At 46.6% G+C, this 17,901-nt stretch overlaps 2 protein-coding genes, 1 long non-coding RNA gene and 1 other non-coding gene across 5 annotated transcripts; 3 read left to right on the forward strand and 1 right to left on the reverse strand.

Annotated features, from left to right (window-relative positions):
- Window positions 1-46: 46 nt before the first annotated feature.
- LOC131134350 (WD repeat-containing protein 20) lies at window positions 47-3,849 on the forward strand. Its single transcript, XM_058079513.2, has 4 exons — window positions 47-719; window positions 1,416-1,598; window positions 1,665-3,071; window positions 3,149-3,849. Exons 1-4 carry the CDS (start codon window positions 336-338, stop codon window positions 3,194-3,196), a joined length of 2,022 nt encoding a protein of 673 aa, XP_057935496.1. The 5' UTR covers window positions 47-335; the 3' UTR covers window positions 3,197-3,849.
- Window positions 2,916-6,113, reverse strand: LOC144899644 (uncharacterized). 2 transcript variants are annotated; one of them, XR_013627958.1, is made up of 4 exons: window positions 5,798-6,111; window positions 4,166-4,373; window positions 3,851-3,982; window positions 2,916-3,743 (listed from the first exon to the last, which is right to left on the reverse strand). It is a non-coding gene; the product is annotated as an uncharacterized LOC144899644 (long non-coding RNA). The 2 variants fall into 2 exon arrangements; XR_013627957.1 differs by having other exon boundaries at window positions 3,851-4,373; window positions 5,798-6,113.
- Window positions 4,939-16,613, forward strand: hif1al (hypoxia inducible factor 1 subunit alpha, like). The gene is made up of 15 exons (XM_058079516.2): window positions 4,939-5,081; window positions 8,285-8,475; window positions 10,429-10,622; window positions 10,720-10,804; window positions 10,891-11,006; window positions 12,400-12,581; window positions 12,694-12,800; window positions 12,873-13,020; window positions 13,428-13,630; window positions 13,812-13,993; window positions 14,061-14,159; window positions 15,382-15,527; window positions 15,619-15,733; window positions 15,823-15,940; window positions 16,018-16,613. The coding sequence occupies exons 1-15, from the start codon at window positions 5,047-5,049 to the stop codon at window positions 16,083-16,085; spliced, it is 1,989 nt and encodes a 662-aa protein (XP_057935499.2). The 5' UTR covers window positions 4,939-5,046; the 3' UTR covers window positions 16,086-16,613.
- Window positions 11,483-11,564, forward strand: trnal-aag (transfer RNA leucine (anticodon AAG)). The gene has a single exon. It is a non-coding gene; the product is annotated as a tRNA-Leu (tRNA).
- Window positions 16,614-17,901: the final 1,288 nt, after the last annotated feature.

Raw genomic sequence — 17,901 nt, forward strand, 5'->3', positions numbered from 1 at the left:
GCCTCTCACGTAAGTGCACATCTGCACCAGCAGGGGGCGCATAGCCTCCAGTGTCTCCGCCCAGCGGTCGAGTGGAGGCAGAGAGCAGGTCGAGGACGATGTCGTCGCCGGCCCACAGGGGCTCTCGTCGGGCTTGGGTCGTCGGCCAGCGGCGCTTTGGTGGCCGGTGCTAGTGTAAAATGCAGCGGGCTACACTGGCAGCGCTGGTCGGCCTAGCTGAGCACGGCTGCTCGCCTCCGCCGCTCCCGAATCTGCCCTAGTACTTTTTTTTAACCGCGGTGTTATTGTTTCCAGGTCAAGAGCCCAGTTTCCTGAGCGGCTTGTTTGGACTAAAGATGGCCGGAGATGGCGGTGCTCTGAAGGATATCAATGAGATTAAATCGCAGTTCCGGACCAGAGAGGGCTTCTACAAACTGCTCACCCTCTCCGACTCGCAGCAGCGGGGCGGGCTGCCGCGGGGTCCCTCCGCCGGGGCCACGCTGGGCCCCGCGGCTGGAACTGGCCCGATACCCGGCGGGGGGGTCGGGCTGCTTCAGGGGCCCGGAGCCGCCGCCTCCTCTTCGAATGCAGCAGCCAACTCTTCTCCGGTGGGCTTCCTGCCGCCGGTGCGAGTCTCTATGGTCAAGCTCCAGCCCGAAGACCCGAGCGAGGAGTCGGAGCGGGTGTGCTTCAACATCGGCAGGGAGCTTTATTTCTACACGTACACAAACATCAAGAAGGTGAGCCGGGCTGCTCGGCCCTCTCCGCCCCGGTCACTGGAGCACAGTGGACGGTCACTTAGCCTAGCATGCTAGCTAGCCCGCTAGCACTGTTAGCTCGCGTTTCATGTCTTCTAAACGAGCTAATACAGATACTAGCTGCTTACAATCACCTCATTTAATTCATTTTGGTGATCACAACTCGTCATTTGAAAGGAGAGTGACGTCACTTGATGTTTCAAACTGTGCTTAAAAGCAAAGCAACATAATGTGGTCTGTTCTGGAATCTCATAAGATCTCTTTGGAGGCCCACTGAGGATGAGTCATGAAGCTGAAGATGGCCAGAGGAGGTCAGGTCGTTGAGGACAAGATGAGCGTGTGTTGACTGCTTGGATCCAGTTTAAATGAAGCAGCAACATCTGGTTAGGACCGCTTGGAACACCTCCAACATCACCTGTTTACATGACCCAACTTTGTGTGCGGACAGGAGGGTGTTCCAGAACTAGTTTAACAAAATAAATAATGCTTTTTACATGCATATAGTGCTGCAGACAATTTGATTCAATGTAATGTCTCACTCTGGTACAACAACAACATGACTCAAAAATCAATCAGTTAGGCCCTTGAAGTGTTTCATTGTTCATGTATTGAACGCGGACGAACTCTTAACATTCTACTCTGTGTTTTTTGGTCCTGGTTCTCGGTCTGTGTGTGCAGGCCGTGGACCTGAGCAAGCCAATCGACAAGAGGATCTACAAGGGCACTCAGCCGACGTGTCATGACTTCAACCAGCACTCCGCATCGGCCGAGAGCGTGGCTCTCATCGTGGGCTTCTCAGCCGGGCAGGTCCAGTATCTGGACCCCATCAAGAAGGAAACCAGTAAACTCTTCAATGAGGAGGTATGTATTTCTGTCGCTTAGTTTTGTCTCCGGAAAGCTGACACATTTGTTGTCTCTGCTCCCCAGAGGTTGATAGACAAGTCTAAGGTCACATGTTTAAAGTGGCTCCCCAAGTCAGAGAACCTGTTTCTGGCATCTCACGCCAGCGGCCACCTCTACCTCTACAATGTGGAGCACCCGTGTGGCACCACGGCGCCGCAGTACTCGCTGCTGCGGCAGGGCGAGGGCTTCGCCGTCTATGCCTGCAAGACCAAGACGCCGCGCAACCCGCTCCTGCGCTGGGCGGTGGGCGAGGGAGGCCTCAACGAGTTTGCCTTCTCGCCGGACGGCGTGCACGTGGCGTGTGTGGGCCAGGACGGCTGCCTGCGCGTCTTCCACTTTGACTCCATGGAGCTGCAGGGCATCATGAAGAGCTACTTCGGCGGCCTGTTGTGTGTGTCGTGGAGTCCTGACGGGAAGTACCTGGCCACGGGCGGCGAGGACGACCTGGTGACCGTATGGTCGTTTGCGGAAAGCCGCGTGGTGGCGCGGGGTCACGGCCACAAGTCCTGGGTCAACGTGGTGGCCTTTGATCCCTTCACGACCTCCCTGGAGGACGAGGAACCCATGGAGCTCAGTGGCAGTGAAGAGGACCTCCATCAGGGGGTGCCAAACAACTCTATGCACTTTGGGCGGGTGCGAACCAGCAGCACGTTGTCACGTCTTTCCCGCCACAGCTCCAAAGGCGGGGGCTCGGCGGCGGTCACCTACAGGTTTGGTTCTGTGGGTCAAGACACTCAGTTCTGTCTGTGGGACCTGACTGATGATGTGCTCTATCCCCGCCTGCCGCTGTCCAGAGCCTTCACTAACACTTTCGGACCCTCGCTGCCCAACTCCAGCAGCGGGGGGGTGAACAGCACGACAGGTGGGGGAGGAGGTGGAGCCGTGGAGGGCCACCATCACCCCCCCAACACCACCATCAGCACCTCTAACCCGCCCACGCTGCCCCTGCCCCTCCCGCGCTCCTTATCGCGATCCAATTCGCTGCCCCACCCCGCCGTCGCCAACGCCTCCAAGGGCCAGGGCGCCTCAGAGGGTGGCGGCGGGGGAGGAGGAGGCGGGGGCACCGGAGGCGGAGGGAATAGCACGCCGTTCAGCATCGGCCGCTTCGCCACGCTCTCCCTGCAGGAGCGCAAGTCGGACAAGTCCGGCGGCAGCGGAGTGGAGAAGGAGCACAAACGCTACCACAGCCTGGGCAACATCAGCAAGAGCAACGACAAGATCAATGTGGCGCCCAGGAGCAGCCGCCTGGACGCCGCCAAGGTGCTGGGCACCACGTTGTGCCCACGCATGCACGAGGTGCCTCTGCTGGAGCCGCTGGTGTGCAAGAAGATCGCCCACGAGCGCCTCACTGTGCTCGTCTTCATGGACGACTGCATCATCACGGCGTGCCAGGAGGGCCTCATCTGCACGTGGGCGCGGCCCGGGAAGGCGGTACGTCCTCAGCGCACCCACACCGCTGACATTTTCGTCCCACTGTCTAACTTCCTGTTTGTCATTTTCTGCTTCAGAACTTGACAGCACAGAACGGCAACTCTCCGAGTGGCACGGTGGTATAGCTGCACCTTCATCGCTCCTCCTCCTCTAACGCCACCTTGCAGTCTTGACAGCCTCTTCCATCCCAAATAGGGGGGCTAAGCAGAGACTGGAGCACCTGACCACTACAGTATTACCCTCCAGAAGCCACGGCCGCTGTATTTAAGTTATTTATTTTACCATGAGACTGTGTAGTAATTTATACTGTAAATAGTCAAAGTACTCTAAAAGCCAGGAAGGAAGTGGACATGTACATAGCAACACATTGAATGTCCTTTAGGCAAGTACGTCACTGTCTTTTTAGTTCTGAGCCACTACAAAGGACACTGGGGTCCAAGTCATGTGACCAGCCTGCGTGCGCTCTCACACACACACACACACACACATACACAGTCGCTAGCGGTGTAGCATGGTGTGTATCTCGCACTCATTCGTGTTGCACCTGAATTGCCTCTTGCAATAATTTGCACACAAGCGATCCACGGTCCATTCAGTCGCCGTGTGCCACCACCAGGTGCCCGTGCTGACTTCACTCAACAGGAAGTCGCTGGAGCTTGATGGGGATTTGGCCTAAAACAAAGAAACGCCACACATTGAGCGATGAAACTGCATTTAATTTCAGCCTGTTGTGATTTTTTTTTCATTTTGCTTTCCAATAAAGACAAGCCAAGCGTCACCTCTGTCCCCCATGCTGACATCATCTGCAGCTTTGTCTGACTTGGGATCGGGGTCGTTCCGATGGTAATAGGTACTTGGGACTCTGTTGTTGAGTAAATTTGCACCCCTAAGTGAGCAGCAGTTCTTGTCCACTGGGAACAAAAAATTAGTTGGAAGCATACAATTGTCTAAAATGATCCACTAATATCCACTAATAGTCATTGGGAAAGGGAGACCATTTTCACCTCTGGTACATTATTAGTTATGAAACTTATTGACTTTGTCAGCGATAGCACAAAGCTAAGATGTTGTTGTATTAGCATATATTCACTTACATTGGATTACTCCTGCATCTTTAATGTATCAAAACGGCCCGCATCCATCAGTGTTTATGTATGTGGCCCAATACTCTTGTCCACACAGTGCACGTCCACTTCGGGGACATCCTTGTTTCAACTGGACAAACCAGTTTCAGGAATGTTTACTATCTCGTCCTCAGCTGTCAGGACTTGTTCCAACGTGGGTTCTCCAGTTCCAGCTGTCCTGTCAAGAGAGTCAAAAGTCATGAAGTCTGTCTTCGCCTCAAGCCGGCTGACCCCTGGTGTCCCCGGTGGCGGTGGAGATAGATTGTGGCTGAAGATGAAGCAGGATGCGAGAACATGCTTTTGATCGAACGTCAGTAACAGTTTTAACCAGAAGTGTCAGCTTATGGCCAACAGAGGGCGTCAACGAAAACAGTCAACGCGCCTTTGTCAGTCGAATAATTGCAAAGTTGGGGGAGAAGAGCAGTAGGCCGATCGAGCGAGAGACAAACCGGAAGCTTAATTTTTCTTTACAAGGTAAAACAAACCATATATCCAATTTAAACTGACGAGGAACAAATGTGAGATTTATGTAACGTTGTGACGATGACGAAACGGGACGGTGCCGTGTTCAGTGGTGTGTGACACACTGATGACACTTAGTAAATGTAGTTGTAAATAACTGTAGTGGATCGTGTAACATCGGAATGCTTGCCGTCTGTGGACACACATACCAGACATTATCTTATTTATAGTCTGGCATCTTAGTGTACTGGGAATATGCGTAACGTGAGCTTCTTTCGACTTTTATTTCTAAAATACGTGACCGGAAGCAGCGTTTTGTCGTACGGGGTGAGATGTTTTTATCCTCCTAGAAAAAAAACTGTAATACGGAACCAGTCTCAGAAGACGACATGGAGGACAGAGAGGAAAGCGCGGCGACCAAACGGTAAGACTGGATTTATATTAATAAACATTCTTGGTAATTTAGTCACTCTGTGTTTGCTGCGTGATTTCTTTGTGTGTATGTGTTTAGTAAAAACTTTACAAGGCGCCGTGCTGTGAAAGTAGCCTGATTTGACCTCGCCATTCTTGTCCCATACTCGATCGACATTTTTTGCTGCGTTATTTGTGTTTTCTGATCGATTGAAACGTGCTTCTTGTGGATGGTCATTTGTGGTGCGTTTAGAGACCCCGCGCGCATTGTTGTTGTTAACGCTTTCTTGGGAATAATGATTGAGTACAAACAAACGCGTACGGTCATAATGGTGTAATGCAAGAGTGTTTCGTCTCATGTTTCGATGGAAAAGTTTATTCCCTGAACCAAGTGTCAGTCAACCCAGAGTGCTGACAGTTGAGGACTTGTCCTCATGTGATCTGTGAGACTTTTGTTGCAAGCTAACTTGTCTGCTAGTCCTGCTTATGGCTGGGCGATATGGACCAAACTCATATCCTGATATATTTAGGTTGAATATCGATATACGCTATATATCCTGATATTTTTTAGACTAAATAAAATTTAGACAAAATCCAAAGCAGAGCAATCTTCAGTGCAATCATGCTGTATTCAGGTACTCCCTTTGCAGTTAGGTTAGAGCTTTCGTCTCACGTCTTTCGGCAGACTGTAAATATGGTTTCTACCGTCTTTATACAGCAACTTCATACCGTCTTGTTCGCTGTTCACTCCCGCTCTGCAGCATATCGTCCTCGGTATCTCCGCTCCAAGTAGAAAGTGTGCTCAATGCTAACAGCTGCTCCTGAATGTAAACAATAGAGCAAGAGCCAAGCTACGAACGTAACAAAATGAACATCTTATAGCTACACACTTGCTTAAGGGGTCGGTATGACAACAAAACCAAAGTAAAACAAATAAAGTACTATGAAACACTAAAAATGTCAAAGAAGATGTAGAGCTGCTATAACTAGCTTGCACGCGGGTGGCGCCATCTTGAAAACATGAGCCCTCTGCATTAGTTCCAGTCTATATCGATATCAATTATATGCTTGTTTTTGATATTGTGCTTAAAAGAAATATAAATATTTATTTTTATCGCAAGTCTTGCTACATACTACATGTTGTGTGTCAAGACGACATGCAACTCTTAAACCTGTCAATTTTGAATGTCACAACATTAAATGTTCCTGGTTAAATTGATGACTGTGTGTTGACGTCTGTCGTACTGTGCCAGGAAGTACACTCATCATTTATCATACATTGTGGAACGCTTTGGAAACTGTTTTGTCTCCAGGGGACATCATGTGAACAGAAACGGTCGGTTCCACGGTCAAGCAGTGGGTTTTTAACTGTCATACAAACATCGAAAGAAGTTAAAAAGCGTATGAAAGTGGATTAGGGTGTACTCTTAAGTGTTGCATAAACAAAAAAAAAAATTTTTTTTTTTCATTTTTTTGTCATGACTGGTGTGTCAGTGCAAATGCACTTTGACCCCTGCATACACTGAAGCCAGCAAGCAGTTAAGATGACTTGATGGCTTGGCCTTGGGCTCTTTTTGTCACGGGCCACATTCAGTTAAAAACACTGAACCACAGCTGCAACTAGTAACTAGCAACTAGTATCTCATAGCATAGAGATGAATTAGCATTTTTTTTGCATCACGTCACTGCTGTCTCTGCACCAAAACAAACGTGTCTGTGTGTTTGAGCATGTTCTGATACTTCCTGTTTGTGTACAGCACAGCGTGTTCCAATCCAAATTTGGAGCAGAGATGAACCTTGTAATATGAGTCTAGTGTGTGTGTGTGTGCCTTTTGGTACTGCCCTGGCTCGCTTTCAAGAGGTGGTGCATGCAAATTATGTCAATACTAGCCTTCCACATCCAAAGGTGATAGTCAACAGTAATGCAGACTATGTGTTCTTGCACGCTGCCACCTGAGAATGAAGAAAGATAAAGGCTACACTATCACACGTGCAGTCACTCTCGTGTTGTTGACACTGGCAGTAGTTGTGTTCTTGGCGTCCACTAGCAGGAAGAGCACAACTTGTGAGCACGTTCCACCAGTGTTGTTTTCCCCTCTGCACATGTTCCCAAAGTTGGACAGAGCAGAGCGGGAGGGAGGGGGGGCGGTGTTGGGGGAAGGGAAGTAGGGTTAAGGTTAGCGAGGGGGAGGGGGCAGACTGAGAGATGATGCATACGCTTCCCAGCAGCTGAGAAGAAAACAAAACAAATACATTTTCTTCTCTCAGCATGTGGACTTTGCTCTTTTATTTTGGCGGTCCAAAATGTTCAAGGTCATCTTGATCTTTTTATGGTGTGCCAGCTGGATCGACTTTGTGAGGTGCAAAGATTGGCTGTACCGCCTCTGAAGAAGTCGAGTACATACCGAATACGATATACAGTGGTACCTCAGTTTTTGGTATAAATACGAAAACCAAGGACATAAATCTGTTCAAAAATATTAACAAAAAATATTCTATAGGGAATTATTATAATTAATAACCTTGAGTGGCCCTCTAATAATTAATTAATATAAGCAATTGGGGTTGGGTTTGATACGCACATTATTGTATGAAAACTGAGGCAAAACTGCGCTGAAAATTGTAGATTGGGGGTGTCCAAACTTTTTCCATACGCTGACACCTTGGGAGCATAATCCGGGGGTTTGGGGGGGGTGATGCTTCTAAAGTAGCGTCCCAGTCTGCCCAGAGGGGACATTTTTAACATTCTTGCATTAAAAGGAGCGTCAAAGAGGAATCTTCAACATCTGCTGTGTTTCATTCATTCATTCATTTTCTACCGCTTTTTCCTCACGAGGGTCGCGGGGGGTGCTGGAGCCTATCCCAGCTGTCTTCGGGCGAGAGGCGGGGTACACCGTGTACTGGTGGCCAGCCAATCACAGGGCACATATAGACAAACAACCATTCACACTCACATTCATACAATTTGGAGTCGCCAATTAACCTAGCATGTTGGATTTTGGAATGTGGGAGGAAACCGGAGTACGCGGAGAAAACCCACGCATGCACAGGGAGAACATGCAAACTCCACACAGAGATGGCCGAGGGTGGGCTTGAACCCTGGTCTCCTAGCTGTGAGGTCTGCGCGCTAACCACTCGACCGCCGTGCCGCCTGTCCTGTGTTTATTTCCAAAAATGTACGCGAACGTCCTCATCCCCTTCCTTCTCCTCCTGCAGTACCAGTTCGGAGCAGAGGAAGCTGCGCTCCCGGGATGCGGCCCGATGCAGACGGAGCAAAGAGACCGAGCTCTTTTACGACCTGGCTCGGACGCTACCCCTCCCCCGTAGGGTCTCCACCCACCTGGACAAAGCGGCCATCATGAGGGTCACCCTCAGCTTTCTGCGCATGCACCGCCTCCTCCATCCTGGTAGGCTGGGTTAAACGATTATTTTTATCTAGTAAATAGTTTTTTTGATGCATCGATTAATCTAACAATTCATTTTTTAATCCGATTTGATTATCTCCCCATAATTTGACCTTTATAGCAATTAATGCTAATTTATCTCCATGAATAAAACACACATTTTCTCTTTCCAATATATTTTTATTAACAAGTTAAAAATTTAATTGTATTGTACAATACAACAATAAAGTTCACAATTGAATTCTATTGAAATACAATCTGAATTAAAATGTAAACATCATTAAATAAATAACAGCAGCTGTGTGTCTCCTATTATAGGAAAAATAAGTTGTTTTAAGACAAATTAAATGTGTTGGGGTGCCGTGGACAGGAAGTGATGTCAGGGGTTCAGAGTTGAGTTTTAGCCTGGCGTAGCCCATGTTAGGGGTTATTGTGCCTGTTGTGAGATCATTCATACCTGCAGTAAGAGCCTGCTGTTCCGGCGATCAAGCTTGTGTGTTTCACCCAACGTTACGGTAACATGACTGACACCTAAAATTCATTCATTCATTTTCTACCGCTTTTTCCTCACGAGGGTCGCGGGGGGTGCTGGAGCCTATCTTCGGGCGAGCGGCGGGGTACACCCTGGACTGGTCGCCAGCCAATCACAGGGCACATATAGACAAACAACCATTCACACTCACATTCATACCTATGGACAATTTGGAGTCAGCAATTAACCTAGCATGTTTTTGGAATGTGGGAGGAAACCGGAGTACCCGGAGAAAACCCACGCATGCACGGGGAGAACATGCAAACTCCACACAGAGATGGCCGAGGGTGGGAATTGACCCTGGTCTCCTAGCTGTGAGGTCTGCGCGCTAACCACTAGTCTGCCATGCCGCCCGACACCTAAAATATTTTTGACTAATAATAAGCCGCAAAACAGCAAGATTTATTAAACAGCATGATAGAGAATTTAAGCGGGAAGTGGCGTGGAACCAATCTGCTAGTCAATAATGCTAACATGTGGCCAACTAGCATCAGGACACAAAGTGGCACACACGACAAGCTCTTCTCTACCACAGCTCCACCTGCTGGATCTGTTGTGTCTTGCACTGCACCAACATTTGCCAAGCTCTACAACAGGGGTCTCAAACTCAATTTACCTGGGGGCCACTGGAGATAGGGTCTGGGCAAGGCTGGGCCGCATCAGGTTTTCCACAAAAAAAAAAACGCATTTATTAAAAACAGAAAAATATACAAACTTTTTCAGTGCTTTGGTTCCGATTTTCTACAATAAAAGCTCTGATAAAACATTCCACTGTTCTCAAATATCTTAATTTTTATTTTTCTGCACAAAATAAGATGAAAAATAAATAAACAAATCAAGAATAAAGAAAATCAATCAATCAGTAATACATAAATATAATAATATTAATAAAACAGCAAATAATAAAAACTTAAGAAACCACATATAGTTGGTGGGTAGACAAATATTTTTTTCAGATTAAAATGAACAAAGCATTATTAGAGCCCTGTAGACATGACAAAACACGACTATAGTCACATTTATACTTTTTTTATTTACAACATATTGCACAACTGCAGGGTCTTGAGACACATGCTAACTCGCAAACTAGAGAGCTAGCAACCTAAACGGTAGCCTTCAAGTTATTTCCTTTAAACTTAAATAGCCAAAAACTTACCACTTCCACACGGATAGGGAGGATAACTATTAACAGTTATTTAACCTTTAACATGAACATTAATCAAACGTAATATTTTTTTCTGGGTGCATGATACCATACAGCATCTATATCAAACATTAAACTTTCATATCAAGGCAGGGGCCTCAAACTAGTGTCCTGCGGGCCACATTTGGCCCGCGGGCCGTGTGTTTGAGACCCCTGCTCTACAAGGTTTTGCATAACTTTGACCCTGTAACTGTTAAGGTCATACTTGCTTGTTTCACAGGAGGCGAGAGTCCGAGTTTGTGTGAAGACAAAGAAGAGGAGGAAAAGGAGGTGGAGGAGGATGAAGAAGAAGACGAAGACCCAGCCGATGGGCTGTACGCTCAGGCGCTGGCGGGCTTCATCGTGGTGATATCGGAGGAGGGGGACATGATCTACCTGACAGAGAACGTCAACAAGCATGTCGGCATCACTCAGGTAGCAGAGGGATCAGTGTCGCCATCTTGGCACAGCTCTTATCCATTATGAAGGGTGTCATTATCAGCAATGGCTGATACGTGTTTGCGCTCCACAGTTGGAGCTGCTGGGTCAGAGCGTCTACGACTTTATTCATCCCTGCGACCAGGAAGAGCTCAGGGACATCCTCTCCCTGCGCCCCGGTCAGATATACCAATTCCACCCTTATTATTACCTTAAATCTTATTGCCATTATTACATACATGCTGACTTTTCATTGTGTTTTCAGGCTGTGGTAAAAAAGGAGCCAAAGGTCAGCTCAGCCTCAAGAACCTCTTCTTACGGATGAAGAGCACACTGACCACCAGGGGGCGCACCGTCAACATCAAGTCTGCGAGCTGGAAGGTGCCACAATGACAAAAACATTACATGTAGAAAAGTTGTTGAAAAGGAATAATAAATGAAAAAATGAATGATAATAACGGCGGACGAGTGGCTAGCACGCATGCCTCACAGCTAGGAGACCCGAGTTCAAACCCACCCTCGGCCATCTCTGTGTGGAGTTTGCATGTTCTCCCCGTGCAGAGCGTGAGTTTTCTCCGGGTACTCCGGTTTCCTCCCACATTCCAAAAACATGCTAGGTTAATTGGCGACTCCAAATTGTCCATAGGTATGAATGTGAGTGTGAATGGTTGTTTGTCTATATGTGTCCTGTGATTGGCTGGCGCCCAGTCCAAGGTGTACCGCTCCTCTTGCCCGAAGACAGCTGGGATAGGCTCCAGCTAATGCATGTACATATGTACATATTGTCATGTCTTGTAGGCCACAAGCGCTGTTTGTGCTGAAGTGACTTGCTTTCTTTTAGCCACAATAGTCTCCAGGGTAGCGTGGCCGAGCGGTCTAAGGCGCTGGATTAAGGCTCCAGTCTCTCCGGAGGCGTGGGTTCGAATCCCACCCCTGCCACATGTAGCTTTAATGCGCACAAATAATTTACGAAATGTCTCCTTCACCGAGTATCAAACACTGGAGATGCATTTTCTCTTCCAGCAGTAGAGAGGCCGGAGGTTTTGAGAATTACACAAGTATTGGTTTTCACAAAGTTTTCTGCTTACTATAATGCTGTCACGCTGTTCCTCCCCAAGCCACTTATTTAGAACTTTTGCCTTTGGAAAACAAAAGCGGTAGAAAATGAATGAGTGAATAATTACAAAATAATAAAAAATAATTAAATAAACAGCAGCAAAAAGTCAAGTAGTAATTTTACAGGAATAAAGTCAAAATATTAACAGAAAACAAAGTTCATTCCAAATATTTGTTTTTATTTTATGAGAATGGTGTAATTATGAGGAAAAAAGGATGTCGTTTTACGTTTTTTGGAAAATTAGAAAGCAGAAAATTCAAAATGTTATACAAAGTCATCATTAAAAAAAATTCTACGACAAGACTTTAATTTTACAAAAACAATGTCTGAATATTAGGAGAAAATCGTTGTGAAGAAAAATAACGTAATTTTAGTGGCACAAAGTTGAAATATTAAAGAAGAAAAAAATGTAAGTTCTAATATGAAAATTAAAAGAAAAATTTAATTTTAATTTAGAAAAAAGTTAGCATATCATCTTAATTTTTAAAGATTTTTTTGTGAGAAATGTGAAATATTTGGAGGTAAAAAAAATGTGCAGCAAAAATGTGTGTGGTAAAAATATTAGCATATTTTAGCCCTTGCATCCTGTCATTTTTCAGTAAGTGGTTTTCACTGGTTTGGACACCCCCGCTTTATGATATAAAACGTGTCCCCCAGGTGTTCCACTGCACAGGTCACATGCGCCCATTGGGCGACCCGTCGGCGTCCCCTTGTGGCACGGTGATGACGCTGCTGTGTGAACCCGTCCCTCACCCGTCCAGTGTGGACTTCCCTCTGGACACGCACACCTTCCTCACCCGCCACAGCATGGACCTGCGCTTCACGCACTGCGAGGGCAGGTGAGCCCGACACCCTGTCCTTGACATCTGACCTCCGCCAAGCACAAACGTTGTGTTTGTATCTTGTGCGAGACATTCTAGTTGTGATTTGATGTCTTGTTTGTGTTCCCAGGGTGACAGAGCTGGTGGGGTACGAGCCGACCGAACTGATCGGCCGCTCAGCGTTCGAGTTCCACCACGCACTCGACTCTGATCACGTCAACAAGAGCCTGCACACGCGTGAGTTTGAAAGCGTTCTGCTCCGGTTTAGCTGGAACTGAATCTTCACTTCCTGTTCCTTTTTGCGTGCAGTGCTGGCAAAGGGTCAAGTGAGCACCAGCCCCTACCGCTTCCTGGCGAAGGGCGGCGGCTTTGTGTGGGCGGAGACTCAGGCTACCGTCCTCTACAGCAGCAAAATGTCACAGCCGGAGGCGGTGGTCTGCCTCAACTTTGTACTCAGGTACGCACAAGGGTAGATGGTGAAGCCATTTTAGGAGTTCTGAAAGGTAAAGAACTAAGAACTCAAGGCGGGGAGCGGAGATCCAGACATGCAGAGCACCTCCGCAAGCCCGGGAAGTGTGCATAACACTGCATACGGAAAAATCAACATGCCACGGGTGGCAAATGGCCCAGCAGTCACACTTTGGACACCCATACGCTTGCAAGACAGCACAGTTTACCTTCCCAATGAAATATGGGCTGCAGTTTTTTATGGGCCTGCCGCACATTGTCAAAATAAGATGAATGAAAAAAACAGAAATGGAAAAATACACCACAAGTGCTGACAATATGTCAGCTCCAGCCACACCACATATAGATTGTAGTCCTGTGAGAAAAGATAACATGCTGTGTTCTCATTGGCTGCAGCATCGTTGAGCAGTCGGATGTGGTTTTGTCCACGGAGCAGCTTTGCAAAGAAGCCGAGTCGCCGCCTTCAGCCGCGGGGGACTCTGAACGCTTTGATGAGAACACGGGTCCCAGTCCCAGCAGCCTGTCTGAGGTCGAGACGACAGACGAGCTTCTTCAGGTGACGCCGGCAGACGGAGACGCCGTCTCTCCACTAACAGGAGGTCTGTTTCCACACACCATAGGAGGAAATTCAAATAATATTCTTAAAGATTAGAATTGTTCGAACTGTTTGTTTTAAGTCAATATCAACTGCATATTGATCATATTGTTATTTGATCACTTTGAAAGGCATGCCTCCTTTATTCTGCTGACTTTCTTTTTATTTTTTTTTTGTCCCGTCAGACTTTGTGTCTCTCTCCTTTGCGACACCGCACAGTCCAGACAGCCTCCCGGATGACCCCGAGGACCTGTGCACACCAGAGTTGAGACAGCTGCTCTCGCCCATATTCAACCCCATCACCCCTCCATCATCATCATCATCATCATCAGACAAAGGCTCCTCACCGCAACCCCAGCCAGTACAGGTGAAGATACAAAGTTGACATCCTTGTAAACACACGGCGGCCCCATATTCATGAACATGTCTCACAGAGCCAATGCAAAGAGAACGTGCTGGACACCAGTGAGGTGGAGAAGTTTTTCGCCTTTTGTCCCGAAGATGGTGACAAGGCGCAGGATCAAGAACAGCTGGTGAGTGCAACACAACATGTCTACTTCAGTAAGCCACGGGCCGCTTTACTTGATCACCATTTTTTTTTGTTATTGCTGTTTTGTGGTTGAAAGTAGCCTGTTATTATTATGTATATTTGAACTAAAATTCTAATATAAGGCACTCACAAGATGCATTCAAATACATGATATGCGGTACACTGGTCACTAGGTGGCAGTAATGTTTCATTGATGAGGCACCACAGGATTAAAAAAAGTAACAATGTACTAAAGTGTGAGTCTTATTTATTCTTACATCTCCCATATTGGGTGATACAAGTGTAATGGTGACTATGGGGTGCTATTTCATGTCCAGAGGGCTCTAATAATGTTAAAAACATATTTAGAAGGTCGTAAACAGGTTCTCTATTCATGAATAAATATGCATACTTAAGCAATTTTACATATATTTTAGCTACGTGAAATACAAATACTAGGCATTCAGAGGACGCATTCAAAGACATGATGGTATGTAGTGGACCGGTCAGTAGGTGTCGGGGATGTTTTATGGAGGCACCACAGGAAGTACTGTACAGAACAGGAAGTTAAACAAAGTAACAAGGAACTCAACCAATGCTAATGTGAGTCTACATTCATTCATTCATTTTCTACCGCTTATCCTCACGAGGGTGGCAGGGGGTGCTGGAGCCTATCCCAGCTGTCTTTGGGCGAGAGGCGGGGTACACCCTGGACTGGTCGCCAGCCAATCACAGGGCACATATAGACAAACCATTCACACTCACATTCATACCTATGGACAATTTGGAGTCACCAATTAACCTAGCATGTTTTTGGAATGTGGGAGGAAGGCGGAGTACCCGGAGAAAACCCACGCATACAAAACTCCACACAGAGATGCCCGAGGGTGGAATCGAACTCGGGTCTCCTAGCTGTGAGGCCTGCACTTTAACCACTTGACCGCCATGCAGCCTATTTTCTCTTATAATATTTAATATATTGGGTAATAGGATTAAATTAACTATAGGGGTGTTATTTCATGTCTAGAGGGCTCTAATAATGTTCACATATATCCTTTTTATCGACTTATCCCTGTCAGGTCTGGAAGCAGTTAACCACAATAAACAAGGCATTACTGTAGCTTTTCAAAGGTAGAATTGTGGTATTGTGTTTGATTCCGTGTACCATACGTTTATCAAGTGAGCCGTCTGTGGAGTGTCACCTCAAACACGTGGTCTCGTTTCAGGTCATGGACGGGATGGATCTGGAAATGTTGGCTCCTTACATCTCCATGGACGATGACTTCCAGCTGACCTTCTTCAGCGGCATGCCGGAGGAGGCGAGCGAGCCTCCGTCTTCTTCGCCAGAGCCCTCCATCGTCAACAGGAAGCGGTACAAGCGACACCACGTGGTTTGATGTTGGAATGTTTGTCGCCAAAGATCGCTGCCGTTTCTCACGCTCTTCACTCTGTTTGTCTCTCAGGGCTTATGACCCGGATGAGGAGGACACTCTGTCCCAGCTGATAACGGGTGACAAGAGACACAAACACGACCCCCCCTCGCTGGAGGAGGAGCTCCTTCTGAGCCACTCGTTGCTGGTGAGAGGAAGCCGAGGCGGCGTTTCTTAAGGAGAAGACAAGCGGCTGTTGTCATCGCTCATGTTGCTGTTGCTGGTGTTTGAACGCAGGGCTGCCTGGAGGAAACTGGCCAATCCGAGGTGGGGTTTGGCCCACAGGGGCGGAGTCACCTCCTCACCGACAGAGACCCTGTCTTAGGCGGCATGAAGGGGCTCTGCGACACAGCCGGTACGTTTGCCGCCTGGCGACACACATGCGGTGATATCAAACTATGACCTCACTCTGTGCGTCTCGTCCTCCAACAGCTCTGATGAGGGACATATTCAAGTCGCACCCGCCCGACTTGTTCCCGCCTCGGTTGTACATGTCCTGACAAAGCGGTCCACCTTTTTCATCTGCAGGTGGCAACATCCTATGGTGAAGTACGCCATGAGTTCAACGGATGGCTGCTGGTGACGTGTGCGTGGACATCAACGGGGGGGGGGGACTCATGTGAGCAGCAGGTGGGGGCACGCAAACCCATGATGCTTCGCTCTGCTCACTGCAATCAAACATGAATGTGGCATCTTTTTATACACCTAATTTCCTTACTGTATTTTTATAGTTGCCTAGTTCGGGGAGGGGTGTTCCTTTTAATCTGCATGTGCCAGGTGGGCGGGGTTGACTTTATGTAACACTCCCTCTATCATGTTTATTTAAAAAAAAAATACTGTCCATGTAGCTTTGTATGATGTAAAGGCTTTAGGTAGCATAGCATCAATTAGTTTATGCAGCTATACTAGGCAAAATAAACTGTTTTTTATCTGTAACTTTGAAGAAATCATGCCTGAGCGTGAATTATGAGCTTCGACATGATTCTTTTTATGCTTCCATTTTAATAAAAGGTGCAAAAGCTTCCTATGACCTTCATTTTTTAACCATGATAACGAAGTATTAACCTATGTAACTTAAAACAAAAACAGACAAAGTTTACAAATGTGTATTGTGTATGTTCTGCTCTTGAAACAAATATTAATGACTAATGTGTTTTACACATTTTTAAATGTGACATTTAACACCGTAATGAGCATCCAACTAGCATCCAAAACGCTCTTCGGCGTTTTGTTTATTAACAGGTAGCCTGGGAACCACGACGCATGTTGCTGCCTCACACAGGTGAGTCCAGGTACTACACCACACACGCCATAACATACAGCACATGACGATGTTTTATTGTTGTTATGGGGTATTTCATATTCCAAATATGTGTTACAGTGTACCAGGCCTACTGTATGGTATTATATTAGAAACAAAGCCTAACAGCGCCATGTCTTCGCCGGCACTTGTGGAAACAACATGTTAGATGTTGTAGTTCAACCATATGACCACTAGAGGCTGCTTTAAACAAGCTTCATCAAGCAGGAGCATTATCAGTTTGGATCACAACCATGATGGGGGAGTTCTGTTGTGGTACCAGATGGACCCACAGGAACATACACATTCTTTTTTGGAGATGAAAAACAGCACGAGCATTACGATGATAATGAGTGGGTGATACAGCACATTTTAGTATGAATCCTATAACAAATGTAGCAGTATTGCTGCTGGTATCAAATAGAAAGGAAATGAATAACATCATTAATAGTAAACCGGTTTGACCCGCCCATTAGTAATGTTCAGAGGCGACTTCCTGTGTGATGTTTTCTTTATATCTCAAGTTAAGATGATATCTTAAGGCAAAACAAAAAAAGAATACAATAATGCAAAGCAGCACCTTTTATCAATGATGTGTGTGTTTACAGTAAATCTACTTCTCTTTTTTGGGACAACCTGTAAGTCAGCAGGAAGTGTCCCTGCAATGAATGGCCGTCAACTCTAGAACACATTATTAGGTACATCTGCACCAGCCAGTGCAGGGATGTCCAAACCACCGAGGCCCACTATTGTTCACGCTTAAGTCATTATAAACACACTAAAATGTGTAATAAAAGTCAAAATTCTGCCTTTTCAAAGTTAATTATGCTGACTTTTGAAAGATATTCATTGAACTATATGATGAGTACTGTGAAGGCAGTGTTACATAATCGCTACAGCTGTTCCTAATATTTGGGTGACCTTATTTAGAAAGAAAGAAAAAAAAGTGTGATTCACAGTTTCTGACTGTGACGGCAAATTCCACAAAATGAAACTTGTCAGTGAAGATGACAATG

This window comes from Doryrhamphus excisus, linkage group LG8 (genome assembly GCF_037039965.1).
Source record: "Doryrhamphus excisus strain RoL-2023G ecotype Guam linkage group LG8, RoL_Dexc_Guam_v1.1, whole genome shotgun sequence".
Classification (NCBI taxonomy): domain Eukaryota; kingdom Metazoa; phylum Chordata; class Actinopteri; order Syngnathiformes; family Syngnathidae; genus Doryrhamphus; species Doryrhamphus excisus.